The 14,657-nt window shown below is 43.5% G+C and overlaps 2 protein-coding genes across 3 annotated transcripts in view; one reads left to right on the forward strand and one right to left on the reverse strand.

Annotated features, from left to right (window-relative positions):
• The window catches only part of LOC139269031 (neuroendocrine protein 7B2-like), a 43,800-nt gene extending 31,027 nt beyond the window's left edge, over positions 1 to 12,773 (forward strand). Inside the window, exon 5 of the mRNA XM_070887988.1 lies at positions 12,282 to 12,773. Within this exon, the coding sequence (XP_070744089.1) occupies positions 12,282 to 12,380 (99 nt within the window). The 3' untranslated portion in view covers positions 12,381 to 12,773. The remainder of the gene's footprint in view (positions 1 to 12,281) is intronic.
• smc2 (structural maintenance of chromosomes 2) overlaps positions 12,647 to 14,657 on the reverse strand; it is a 68,930-nt gene continuing 66,919 nt past the window's right edge. For both annotated transcript variants that reach the window (XM_070887964.1, XM_070887975.1), the window contains one exon: positions 12,647 to 14,572. In XM_070887964.1, coding sequence (XP_070744065.1) covers positions 14,381 to 14,572 — 192 coding nt within the window. In that variant the 3' untranslated portion in view covers positions 12,647 to 14,380. The remainder of the gene's footprint in view (positions 14,573 to 14,657) is intronic.

The following is a 14,657-nucleotide window of genomic DNA, read 5'->3' on the forward strand; positions in this document are numbered from 1 at the left end:
CTTGGGTTTCTCTGCCCTCCACTTTTACTATTCTTCTTTCTATCTTTTGCTTCTGACTCCATTTTATTTCCTTCTGTCTCCCTGCATAGGTTCCCATCCCCCTGTCATATTAGTTTAACTCCTCCTCAACAGCACGAGAAAACACTCCCCCTAGGACATTGCTTCCGGTCCTGCCAGGTGCAGACCGTCTAGTTTGTACTGGTCCCACCTCCCCCAGAACCGGTTCCAATGCCCCAGGAATTTGAATCCCTCCCTTCTGCACCACTGCTCAAGCCACGTATTCATCTGAACTATCCTGCGATTCCTACTCCGACTAGCACGTGGCACTGGTAGCAATCCTGAGATTACTACTTTTGAGGTCCTACTTTTTAATTTAACTCCTAGCTCCCTAAATTCGTCTCGTAGGACCTCATCCCGTTTTTTACCTATATCGTTGGTACCTATATGCACCACGACAACTGGTTGTTCACCCTCCTTTTTCAGAATGTCCTGTACCCACTCCGAGACATCCTTGACCCTTGCACCAGGGAGGCAACATACCATCCTGGAGTCTCGATTGCGGCTGCAGAAGCACCTATCTATTCCCCTTACAATTAAATCCCCTATCACTATCGTTCTCCCACTTTTTCCTGCCCTCCTGTGCAGCAGACAGCCACGGTGCCATGAACTTGGCTGTTGCTGCCCTCCCCTGATGAGTCAGCCCCCTCAACACTACTCAAAGCGTTGTATCTGTTTTGCAGGGGGATGACCGCAGGGGATCCCTGCACTACCTTTCTTGCACTGCTCTTCCTGTTGGTCTTCCTTTCCCTATCTGGCTGTGGACCCTTTACCTGCGGTAAGACCAACTCGCTAAACATGCTATTCACGTCATTCTCAGCATCGTGGATGCTCCAGAGTTCACCCAGCCGCAGCTCCAGTGCCACAATGCGGTCCGTCAGGATCTGCTGGCGGATGCACTTCCCGCACACGTAGTCGTCAGGGACACCGGAAGAGTCCCTGACTTCCCACATAGTACAGGAGCATGACACGTGTCCGAGCACTCCTGCCATGATTTAACCCGTAGATTAACCTAATTGGGCAACAACAATGTTAAAATGTTACTTACAGATAAAGAAAAAGAAAAGCTACTTACCAATCACCAGCCAATCACTTACCCCCTTGGCTGTGACATCACCTTTGGATTTCTTTCTACTTCTTTTTGCCTCCCTGCTGCAGCTGCACTGGTAGGCCTCACCAATGAACTCCCGCCTCCACGAACTCCCCGCTCACGGGCCTTTATAGGCCTCACCAATGAACTCCCGCCTCCACGAACTCCCCGCTCACGGGCCTTTATAGGCCTCTGGCTCCTTGACCTCCCGCCTCACCAATGAACTCCCGCCTCCACGAACTCCCCGCTCACGGGCCTTTATAGGCCTCTGGCTCCTCGATCTCCCGCCTCACCAACGAACTCCCACCTCCATGAACTGAAGTGTTAAGTTGCGAGGGGAGATTCCATAAATTAGGGTTGTAATCACTAGAATTTAGAAGGTTAAGGGATGATCTAATCAAAATTTTCAAGATATTAAGAACAAATAGGGTAGATAGAGAAAACCCATTTCCGCTGGTTGGGGATTCGAGGATTACGGGGCATTGTCTAAAAATTAGAGTCAGGAGTGAAATTAGGAAACATATCTACACACAAAGGGTGGTAGAAGTTTGGAACTCTCTTCTGCAAACGGCAATTGATGCTAGATCAATTTTAATTTTAAATCTGAGATCGATAGCTAACTTTAGTTTGTTAACTAAAGGTATTAAAGTGTATGGGCCAAAGGCAAGTTTATGGAATTAGGTCACAGATCAACCATAATCTCATTGAATGGCAGAACAGGGGACTGGGAAAATAGACTAAAGTATGGGACGGTTGATGAGCAGTGGCAGACATTTAAGGAGATATTTCATAACTCGCAACAAAAATATATCCCAATGAGAAGGAAAGACTGTAAGCGAAGGGATAACCATTCATGACTAATAAGGAAATAAGGGAGGGTATCAAATTGAAAACAAAGGCATACAATGTGGCCAAGACTAGTGGGAGGCCAGAGGATTGGGAAATTTTTAAAAGCCAGCAGAGAATGACTAAAAAAATGATTGAGAGGGAAGATAGATTATGAAAGTAAACTAGTACAAAGTATAAAAACAGATAGTAAGTTTCTACAGGTACATAAAAAGGAAAAAAGAGTGGCTAAAGTAAATGTTGGTCCCCTAGAAGACAAGACTGGGGAATTAATAATGGGGAAAAAGGAAATGGCTGAGACGTTGAAATAATATTTTGTATCGGTCTTCACGGTAGAAGACAATAAAAACATCCCAATAGTGGATAATCAAGGGGCGATAGGGAGAGGAACTTAATACAATCACTATCACTAATGAAGTAGTACTCGGTAAAATAATGGAACTAAAGATGGACAAGTCCCCTGGACATAATGGCTTACATCCTAGGGTCTTAAAAGAAGTGGCTGCAGAGATAGTGGATGCATTGGTTGTAATCTACCAAAATTCCCTGGATTCTGGGGAGGTCCCAGCGGATTGGGAAACCGCAAATGTAACGCCCCTATTTAAAAAAGGAGGCAGACAAAAAGCAGGAAACTATAAACCAGTTAGCCTAATATCTGTCGTTGGGAAAATGCTGGAGTCCATTATTAAGGAAGCAGTAGCAGGACATGACTCAATCAAGCAGAGTCAGCATGGTTTTATGAAAGGGAAATCATGTTTGACAAATTTGCTGGAGTTCTTTGAGGATGTAACGAGCAGGGTGGATAAAGAGGAACCAGTGGATGTGGTGTATTTGGATTTCCAGAAGGCATTCGATAAGGTGCCACATAAACGGTTACTGCATAAGATAAAAGCTCATGGGATTGGGGGTAATAGATTAGCAGGATTGGCTAACTAACAGAAAACAGAGAGTCGGGATAAATGAGTCATTTTCCGGTTGGCAAATAGTGACTAGTGGGGTGCTGCAGGGATCAGTGCTGGGTACTCAATTATTTACAATCTATATTAGTGACTTGGATGAAGGGACCGAGTGTAATGTAGACAAGTTTGCTGATGATACAAAGATTGGTAGGAAAGCAAATTGTGAGAAGGACACAAAAAATCTGCAAAGGGATATAGACAGGCTAAGTTAGTTGGCAAAAATTTGGCAGATGGAGTATAATGTGGGAAAATGTGAGATTATCCACTTTGACAGAAATAATAGAAAAGCAAATTATAATTTAAATGGAGAAAAATTGCAAAGTGCTGCAGTACAGAGAGAACTGGAGTTCTTGTGCGTGAAACATAAAATGTTAGTATGCAGGTACAGCAAGTAATCAGGAAGGCAAATGGAATGTTGGCCTTTATTGCAAGGGGGATAGAGTATAAAAGCAGAGAAGTCCTGCTACAACTGTACAGGGTATTGATGAGGCCACACCTAGAGTACTACGTATGGTTTTGGTCTCCGTATTTAAGGAAGGATATATTGGCATTGGAGGCTGTTCAGAGGTTCACTAGGTTGATTCCTGAGATGAAGGGGTTGACTTATGAAGAAAGGATGTGTAGGTTGGGCCTATACTCATTGGAGTTCAGAAGAAAAAAAAAATCTGATTACTCTTCTGCATCATTACGTCTCCAGTGATCTGGACCTGAGCACTCGCCTATTTGACTTCCTATTTCATACTCTTCTAATGATCCTGTATCACTCCTCTATGTAGGCTTCCATAGAAATGTGAATGTAAACACTAGAAAAAGTTCCAAAAAGTTATGACCCCATGCATTCATATTAATTAATCTTTCCTCTGCATTTGCATCTCCTTGATACTAGTTTTTTGTTGTCACTCTCCTCGTCTTCTAAGGTTTCTGATTGTCTTTTCTCTCTCCCCCTTACTTTTCGGCCATTTTTGTACTGTAGTAACTGCCGTGATTTCTACCCTTTTTCCACTCTGTAGCTATTGAGAAATCGGAATACTCTAAATAGATCTGTGACCCATGCACTTTCTGCAACATGGTGTGGAGATACACTCTACGGGCCCAAGTTTCGGCCTCAGTAGCTCCTGAATTTTTGGAGCAACTGGTGTAGAATGGAGTATCTTAGAGATTCAAATTATCGGCATTTAGTTTGCTCCAGTTCTAGTCAGTTAGAACCGTTTCACTTTGGAACAGAATTTTTTTTTCAAAAGGGGGCGTGTCCGGCCACTTACGCCTGTTTTCAAAGTTTCGGCAGTGAAAACTTACTCCAAACTAGCTTAGAATGAAGTAAGTGAAGATTTTTGTACGCTCGAAAAAACCTTGTCTACACTTTAGAAAATCAGGCGTAGGTTACAAATCAGGCGTAGGGAATGGGTGGGGGGGGGAGGTTTAAAGGGAAGTTTACAAACATTAAACACTTCAGTTTTACAAATAAAGAGCCATCATCAATAATAAATGATAAAAACATCAATAAATCAACCAATAAAATCAAAAAAAAATTTATAAGAAATAATTTTTTTTTAAATCAATAAATAAAACATTTTCTACTTACCGACTGCAGCACCGGGAGCCCTCCAACAGCGTGCTGGGATGCCCCCAGCCTCTCAAGTGTGTCTCTATCTCTCTGTCTGTCTGTCTGTGTCTCTCACTCTCTGTCTGTCATTGTCTGTGTTTCTGACAGCGAGGGGTGGAGCGGAGGGGGAGGAGGGGTGGTGGAGAGGGGGTGTAGTGGGGGAGAGGGGGTGTAGTGGGGGAGAGGGGGTGGAGTGGGGGAGAGGGGGTGGAGTGGGGGAGAGGGGGTGGAGTGGGGGAGAGGGGGTGGAGTGGGGGAGAGGGGTGACAAGGGAGGGAGGGGAGGGGGGTTGAGAAGGGAGGGAGGAGGGGTGAGAGAAGGGAGTGGGGGAAGAGAAGGGAGGGGTGAGAGAAGGGAGGGAGGGAGGGGAGGGGGGGGGAAGAGAAGGGAGGGAGGGGAAGGGGGTGAGAAAAGGGAGGGAGGGAGGGGAGGTGGGGGGAAGAGAAGGGAGGGAGGGGAAGGGGGTAAGAGAAGGAGAGAGAAGGGAGAGAGAGAGAGAGAGAGAGGGGAGAGAGAGAGAGAGAGAGAAAGGCTGAACGGGCCGGGCCCAAGACTTTGAGCTTAGACTTACCGGATTGACAGGTAGGTGCAGTCGGGGTCGGGAGCGCGGATCGGGGGCGGAGATTGGTCGGGGGGGGGGGGAGGTCGGGAGGTGGGGGAAGGTCGGGAGCGGGGGAAGCGGAGGTCGGGTCAGGGAGGTGGCGGTCCAGTGGGAGCGGGAGTCAAGTCAGGTCGGGTCCGGGGAGCGGGAGTCGAGTCGGGTCGGGAGGAAACAGGAGCTGGGCGTGGGAGGAGCCTTATCCACGCAGCCCCAGTGAGGCCATTCGGCCAGGGCTAGGGGCTGCGTGCTTCGGACCCTCCCACACAGTTTTGGGCGCCTGGAGCTACTGCACATGTGCGCCCATTGTACCGCGCATGTGCAGAGGTCCCGGCACTGTTTTCAGCGCAGGGACCTGGCTCCCACCCCTGCAGCTCGTGCTGCGCCGCGCCGAGGGCCAGAGGACCTGCAGGGAGCCGGAGAATCTGGAAGTTTTTTTTAGGCGCACTTGTGGCGCGAAAAACGGGCGTCCAGGTCGGGGCTGCGCCGTTCTAGGCGCGGCTCGAAACTTGGGCCCTACGTCTCCTACTTCAAAGTTGCTCGATTCAAAATCTGATCATTTAAATTCACATTTTTCTGTTATTTATATTAATTCAAGTTATTCAATAATTCAAACTTTTTATGTGCAAAAAGCCATCCAACTTCTCAATAGATTTTTTATTCAAGAATTGCTGGTGTCATTTTGCAAAAAGAAAATTGCTTTTAGAAAATGTGAATTCATGTTATAGATAGTAGTGCTACTGTCTGATAATGACGGGTTTATACAATTGCTGATATAACCCATAGCAGCATGATTTGATGGTGTTTGTGGCTGTTTTATATCCAAGAATATCAACAAGACACACCACCACCACTTTCTCAAGGGCAATTAGAGATGGGTAATACTTGCTAGCAATGCCCATATCCCGAGAGTGAATTAAAAAAAAATCATATTGTATGGTACAGCTTTGAGCATTGAATATTTCTTTTCAATTTTTGTGAAGTGCAATGGCCTGTAATTTGCAGTCAGCGTCGAAACAAAGACGCTTGCCACTGGCCCCGCAGAAAGCATCCCATAAAGATTTCCCAATCTCTGTGTAGTTTAACGGGAATTCCATTGTACTTTACATTGAAAAGCAATATTTAAAATTGTACCATACAATATAATAATTTTTTGTTTTGATTCATTCTCGGGATATGGGCATTGCTAGCAAGTTGCTGAGACATCAACAAGCTGTCTAAGCAGCCAAACACAATGCAGAATTCTCAGACAGGGAACAAGGAAGTACACATAGAAATTTACAGCAAAGAAGGAGGCCATTTCGACCCATCGTGTCCGCGCCGGCCGACAAAGAGCCACACGGCTCTCGGTCAGCAGCACTGAAGGTTACATATAAACCTCTGAACAATGGCGGAAAGGTAAAGAGCATCCGGCCCAACCAGTCCGTCCCACACAACTACGACACCCCCTGCACCGCAACATTCTACACTCCACCCCAACCGGAGCCATGTGATCTCCTGGGAGAGGCAAAAAAAAACCCCAGGCCAATTGGGGAAAAAAAATCTGGGAAAATTCCTCTCCGACCCATCCAGGCAATCAAAACTAGTCCAGATCATCACCCTGGCCGTATTCACCTTTGTATCTGCGCCAGCCAACAAGTGGTTATCCAGTCTAATCCCACTTACCAGTTCCATGTCCGTAACCCTGCAGGTTACGGCACTTCAAGTGCTCATCCATGCACTTTTTAAATGTGGTGAGGGTTTCTGCATCCACCACCCTTCCAAGCAGTGAGTTCCAGACCCCCACAACCCTCTGCGTAAAGAAATCTCCCCTCAAATCCCCACTAAACCTTCCATCAACCAACTTAAAACTATGCCCCCTTGTAATTGACCTCTTCACCAAGGGAAATAGGCCCTTGCTATCCACTATATCCAGGCCCCTCAAATTTTTAAACACCTCAATGAGGTCTCCTCTCAGCCTTCTCTGCTGCAATGAGAACAAACCCAGCCTATCCAATCTGTCCTCATAGCTAAGATTCTCCATTCCAGGCAGCATTCTAGTAAATCTCCTCTGCACCCTCTCCATCACGTCCTTCCTATAATACGGCGACCCAGAATGGCACGCTGTACTCCAGCTGTGGCCTAACAATAGTATTATACAATTTGAGCATAACCTCCCTGCTCTTGTATTCTGTATGCCTTCTAGACATCCAAGGGGTTCTAGAATTATTATTCCCAGCCTTTTTCTTTAAGGGCACGCGTTTGGCCTGAGCCTTATGGATCTCCTCCTCGAATGCCTCCCACTGTACCAACACTGATTTACCCACAAGTAGCTGTTTCCAGTCCACTGTGGCCAAATCACTCCTCAACTTAGCAAAGTTAGCGTTTTCCCCAATTTGGGACTTTTATTCCTGGTCTATCCTTGTTCTTATCCAGAACTCACTTGAATCTGACTGAATTATGGTCACTGGCATCCAAGTGCTCTCCCACGAATACCCCCTCCACCTGCCCAGCTTCATTTCCCAAAGCGGAATCCAAAACCGCCCCCTTTCGTGTTGGGCTTGTTACATACTGACTAAAAAAGTTATCTTGAATGCATTTTAAGAATTCCTCTATACCCTTCACACTATATTTGTCCCAATCAATAATAGGATAGTTACAATCCCCTACTATTACTGCCCTATGGTTTTGGACTTCACAGAAATTTACCGACATATTTGCTCCTCTATCTCCCTCCCACTGTTTGGGGATCTATAATACACACCCAGCAGTGTGATCGCACCTTTTTCATTTTTCAATTCGACCCATACAACCTCATTTGATGATCCCTCTAACATATCATCCTTCCTCACCGTTGTAATAGTTACTTTAATCAATACCGTGACCCCCCCCCTCCCACCTTTTCTACCCCCTTCTCTGTCTCATCTAAAAATCCTGTAACCAGGAATATTGAGCTGCCAAACCTGCCCCTCTTTCAGCCATGTCTCTGTAATGGCTATAATGTCATACTCCCAAGTGTCTACCTGTGCTCTTAGCGCATCCGCCTTATTCACTATACTCCTTGTATTAAAGTATATACCATTTAGCACAGGAAGACCTCCTTGATTACTACTTACTAACCCTTGTTTCCTCTGTCTTACAGATTCACTTTCTAAATTCTTGCTATCCAATTTCAGCTTTACTTCCTTCCCTATTGAATTTGTCCTCAGGTTCCCATCACCCTGCCAAGCTAGTTTAAACTTTCTCCAACAGCACTAGCAAAACTCCCCGTGTATATTGGTCCCCGCGCTGTTGAGGTGCAACCCGTCCAGTGTGTACAGGTCCCATCTCCCCCAGAAGCGGTCCCAATGACTCAGGAATTTAAAGCCTTCCCCCCCCTACACCAACTCTCCAGCCAAGCATTCATCCTCTCTATTCTTATACTCATTAGCACATGGCACCGGTGGTAACTCGGAGATTACTATCTTTGAGGTCCTACCCGTTAACTTTTCTCCTAGCTCTCTGAATTTTGCCTGCAGGACTTCATCCTTCTTCCTACCTATGTCGTTGGTCCCAATATGGACCACGACCTCTAGCCGTTTATCCTCTCCTCCTCCCCCCACCCCGCCCCCCAGAATGCCCTGCGTCCGCTCTGTGACATCCTTGATTCTGGCACCAGGGAGGCACCATACCATCCTGGGATCACGTCTACGGCCGCAGAAACTCCTCTCTAGTCCCCTAACTAATGAATCCCCTACCACTACAGCTCTTTTATTCATCATCCTTCTCCCCTGTGCAGCTAAGCCACCCGTGGTGCCTTGGACTTGGCTCTGGCTGCACTCCCCCGAGGCCCCATCGCCCTTTTAAAGAAGCTCCTTTTATTCTAATAACGTTTTAAAAATGGTAGAGAGCAAAATGAAGATTGGGGCTTTCATATGGGGAAAAGGTAAACCTGAAATAAAGATGAACAATTTTTTTTAAAGTTTCTTAAAAATTGTAATTTTTATTGAGAGAGAAATTTGACATTCCACAAAATTACAATTAGTTTTTCAGGGCCATTAATGTTTGTTTATCAGTCAATACGCTGTTAAAACCCCAGTTACACCTAACTTTTAATGGGGTGTTTAACAGCGGTATTACTGCGGAGAAACTGAAGTTTTTGACAGTTTCACTGATTTCCGGCTATGGGAGGTCAGCACAGCACAACCCGTGTAGGAGCAGTGAATGACTGACCGCAACTTCAGGATTTCCGTGTTACGATGCGCATGCGCTACATCCCGAAGTTGCGGCCAGTTTCAAAGGGTTCGCTGTTATTACCCACTTTAAATTCCGGCCATTGATGTTTACCTCAACTGATTGCATCAATCCTTGCACAAGTTTTTTTTGATTGACTTATCCAAGTTAATATTATTGTGCCGAATGTGCCATGAATCAATGCCTGAAGAAATGGTCCCAAGCAGAACCCTCAGTTTCTTTATTAACATTTAAGTTTAATATAATATGCAGTAATTGCTCACTAAATCTGCAGTCTCTAGTGTAGTAAATGTATCAATATATTCTACAAATTTAAACTGAGAAGCAGGTTGTCCATTTACCTTTAGCAGACTGCTGAATGGCTCAGGGTTGGGAATAATTGTTTAAATTAATAAAAATGCTGATGTCTAGCACCATCATTCTGTATGTATTGGTACACTCCTCCCCTCCACAGGACTGAATGGACGTTAGCTTTTAAATAGCTGGCTGCACTACTTCCATTTCTTTCTGCAGCAAGTTAATTTATTAGGTGTAGATTATGAGCACATTGTTGTTTTGGGAACTTGCGCCACAAATTGTAGACACCTAATAAAGTGTCAGAACACTATGGTCAGACTCTTGGGGTTTAACAGGCAAAACATGTCTGAGCAGTCAGTCAGCAAGCAATATTTAAAAAAAGACATTTTCGTCAGTCAATCATATCTAAAGTTCAGTATATAAAATAATTGGATTTGCTCTATAAGTGTGGACTAATTTTTATTAATAAATACCCATCTGGCTCTAATTTTCCACCTTGGGTTAGATGACCCCCAACTGCTTGTAGGAATTGGGATTTCTCATGTAAAATGTCCAATTGTTACAGGCAATAAATACAAGAGATTGATAGATTTGTTAACCAAAGATATTAAGGGATATGGGGTAAAGGCGGGTATATGGAGTTGGGTCACAGATCAGCCATGATCTCACTGAATGGTGGAACAGGCTCAAAGGACTAAATGGCCAACTCCTGTTCCTGTAAATATTTCAATATACAGGGGTACCTCTGGCTGAAGCTCAAACATATCTTCCCACGTGGTAACACCATGCACTTGCTCAGCAGGAAATTAAGACTTTAAAAGAGCACAATGAAGGAATTAGATTTTAAGAAACTTTACTGTTTCCATTTGCTATCATTTTGTTCCTGGTTCAGAAATAAAGAATCCGTCAGCTTTCCGACATCGGCTGCTTGTTTAAATACCAAGGGACTGACCAATTTCAATTTCTTTAGGTGTAGATGATGCATAAGTCACCAACGCATCAACTTGTGTCACACAGTCTATTCTACACCCAAGAATTACTGCAAGCTTGAACAGTACAATCTCAGTTAACCCCCAACCTCAATCATTTCATTCAACATTAAAATTGAAGACAGTCAAAATTGAAATCTTTTTAATTAAGAGTCATCAATAGCATTTGTGATGCAAAGTACATTGGCGCTCTGCCATTAAGGATAGAGATATAGGATGCCACCAGTGATTATCCACAGCATAGAGTTACTGATCGCAGCTGTCCGAGAGGCACCAAGTCATGGTCAGGCATTTCCCCAAGGGGGAAAAAAAAGCAGCATTAATTACCCTGACCTGTTCCTGCTAACCCATCAGCGAGCTGTAACTTGATACTGGCATGTGTCTGTGAGCTAGTTGCTTAGCTACCCTCAGGTCAGGAACGGTGTATGATAAAGATGCAGCCGGGTGGGGGGGGTGGGTGGGGGAAATGAATATTTTAAAATAAAAACTATGACTATTTTGAATACTGTTTTATATTTAATAGACTGCCATTATATGACTAAGGGGATTATTTTGGATAAGGAGTAGCAACAGGTGCTAATAGGTGCAGTGCTAATAAGACATGCCCATTTGAAAGTCTGGATTTAGCACACAATTTTGGTGCTGATTCTCATAATTTGAACTTGCCTGGAGGTGCTAAACCAGAAACCAGCAGGTTTAGCACTCAAGTGCTGATTATGCAATTTCCATGGAGCACTACATGTGGCCTTTTCGTACCCACTTCCACTGAAGCTGTGGAGCGTTCTGGCTGGCACACAGAGGCACGTTGCAGGATGCCTCTTGAACCGAGGAAGTGGGTACATAGGTTTCAGATGCAGAACTAAGAGGTGCTGGTGGAAGATATCCCGAGAAGAAATATCCTGTATCCACAAGGGGGTGCAGGAAGGACGTCACCACACTCTCCTGTCCCTCTCCTGCAACAGCTGGTGCTGCTCTGCCTGGCCTCATATCCTCCTCCCGTTCCTCGTCCAGACCAAGGGGGATCCTAGCATGATGCCCATGACCAAGCATTCCCTTTCTCCTGGTGACTCCTAGAAGGTGTCCAATAGAGTAGCACAGCACTTACTCTTTTTAGAAGTCCTCAGAATTCCTGGAATAAATATTGCTCGATTGTTGGTGTAGTCTTGACAAAGTGTCCCAGAAGGTCTCCCAATGTGTTTCAGAGGTCCCCTTCACAGCTCCAACAGCAAGTGAGCATGAACTGTTGAGTTTCCTTTTAAGTAACGCTTGAGATTGACATTAATGCCGTGTTTACTCTCACACAACTGGTCGCTGTTAGGAGAGGACATGAGTTGAAGCACTAGCCACTAAATGCCTCTTCAATGAGAGCTAACAGGTATTGTAAGTGTCAATCAGTTGTTTAACAAGCCTCCGGTCAGCTATTCCCAGCGCAGGCTTCAACACCTTTACCAAGATGGTGTCTTGTTAAGACAGACTAAACTTTTCAGCTCAAAACCCCATCTTAGCCACCTTGGAGGTTTGTTAGCGGCTGAGCATGCTGCCGAAATCACCCCCTAAGCAAATATATAAATTTTAATCAATACTATTTCAATATAGACATTAGATACTAAAATATTCCTTTTATTTCCAGAGTGTGAATCCATATCTGCAAGGGAAGAGACTCAACAATGTTGTCGCCAAGAAATCAGCTCCTCATTTCTCTGAAGAGGACAGAAGTGCCAAGGAGTAGATCAGTTACCAAATCTAAAACATCTCCACATCTAATTGCATCGGATGTGGATCAGTCATCACATCAAAGTTCATAAAGCTATGGTATTCACTGTTGATAAGTAGGTAGCAAGTAGAAATCTGCCTGTTGTGTCTCTAGCAGTGGTGACAGCTTAGGTTTGCGAGAAATATTGCAAGAGTGCCTTGATAGTTGCAGTAACGTTAATTGAGCAAGTCTCCACTACAGATGTAATAAAAGTCTAACTTAAAATTACAACTCAATGAATCTGAACGTTAATGAAATATTTAATGGTTCTAATTTTAACTTCAGCAGTCATCTCGAGGTTTGGATTTCCATTTCTCTGCATGCTGATTACCAGGGGTATATTGAACCAATGGGGACATTACAAATGTTAATGCCAGAGCTTCAGGCCAGCTGCTTCACATCTCCAGCTCAGGCTCATGCCTGGGTACTGACTTTTGTAGCATCTGAAACCTCAGAAGGCAATATCTACTGAATGAGTATAAACAACCCTCATATTTTTAAGATAGGAGCACATTAATAGTATGGAGAAATATTAGAGTGGACCAGGTTACTATTATTTAACATGGTTATTGCAACCTTTTCTGTGGTAATATACTTCTGGTGAAAAATACAATTTCTAGATCATTATCTGACAGGTGCATTGGTGTACAATATCCAGAGAAGGCAGAATATGATTTCTGAAACTATAACTCTATACGGCCTAAGTTGGGGGATGGAGAGAAAATTGACTCTGAAGAAGTCCTACTTCTTAACTCCAAGCAACTAGTCGGAACTTAGTGTTGTTGGTGGAGGGCTGAAATACCTAATATATATCCCATAGCCCCCAGCCAGAAAAATAGCTAACATGACAAGAACCTGTAAAAGAGTAAGAAAAATAACTATTTAAAAAAATAAACTTAGTCACTTTTAAGTTGTTCAAAGATCATTATGACAATTGATTTTTAACCCCGATTTCCTTTAAAACTGGCATTTTCATTACTTCCAGGACTTGTGTAAAATTGCATTTCCCAATCAGCAACACTGCACACAGGAAGGATACAAGTGCAGATTGTGTATAACCACTATAGTAGAAATATGACATTAACCTAAAACAAAAATTAAGGTTGTTCAATTTTTTTTAATGCATTATTGACAAGTCATGGTGAAAGGTGCAGGTCCATGAAAAAGGCACTACCAAAGTGAAAAAAACATAAGCAAAGAGGTAAATCAGGAGAACAAATCATCAGGTAATACAGCATGGAGTTTAAATGTCTGAAGATTATAGGAAGGCGGCAAGACTTGGGGATGTAAGGAGTTCTGTGGTTGAGGTTGTGGGAAAGAATCAGTTTGAGTTCAATACTGTGAGATGAATCTTGGTTTCAATAGTGGGGATGTAGGGATGAGAAACTTAAAAGTGTATATGGAACTTAATGGGAACAAGATGATCACAACAGTACTGATTTAAAAAGAGAAAAAGCCCGAGAGGAGGATCGCCTACCAAATGACAACTTTTATCTTGTATCATGTCCAGATGTGCGAGAGAAATATGCAGCAGTTGTGTTGAGTGGGAAAGAAGCAATTGACATAAGATCGTAAACTGAGCCAGGAGGCATGAAGGCTAATTAAAAGCATAAACTTACATACTGTACATCATTCTTTCACTTTCCTATCACATAAAATAAAATCGTTTTAAGTTTATATCAAAAACGCATTTAATTTTCAGCTGTCTCCAACTATTTGGCCATCAGTATTTTTGAACATTGATGCAAGAAATAATCTACATATTTTTTAAGTTACTGTTGTGCATTAAAAGCTTTCATAATTAGGAGGAAAAAGCAACATTCAAAGGGAGTTTATTAAAAGTACATTTTAAAAAGCATCACGAAAATATAAAAAAAGAGAAAGGAAGTGATTTCACTGTACAGTCTTACATACACAGAAGACAGCATGCAGAGTTCTATACAGCCATTTGTGAGAAACTTGTGCAGGTTTTAGACCTATATTTGCAGTCTGTTCCTCTTGTCTTTTGTTTTTTTTTTATCTGCTTGACCGGGAAGGTGATTAGGCGTAACTGAACCATTCTGGCTCTGAGCAAATCTTGCGACTGTTGACACGCCGTCCACAAACTTGGTTTTGAATAAGACGTTAGCATTACTGAACATGCCATCTTTCAGTGACACGACGATAAACTGCAGAGTTTTAAAAAAAAAGTTACCTTAATAGGGTGTAGTTTTAAAAAAAAAGTTATTCCCATATCCTATCCTGCCAAAAAGA

The sequence above is a fragment of the Pristiophorus japonicus genome, chromosome 1 (genome assembly GCF_044704955.1).
Source record: "Pristiophorus japonicus isolate sPriJap1 chromosome 1, sPriJap1.hap1, whole genome shotgun sequence".
NCBI lineage: Eukaryota > Metazoa > Chordata > Chondrichthyes > Pristiophoridae > Pristiophorus > Pristiophorus japonicus.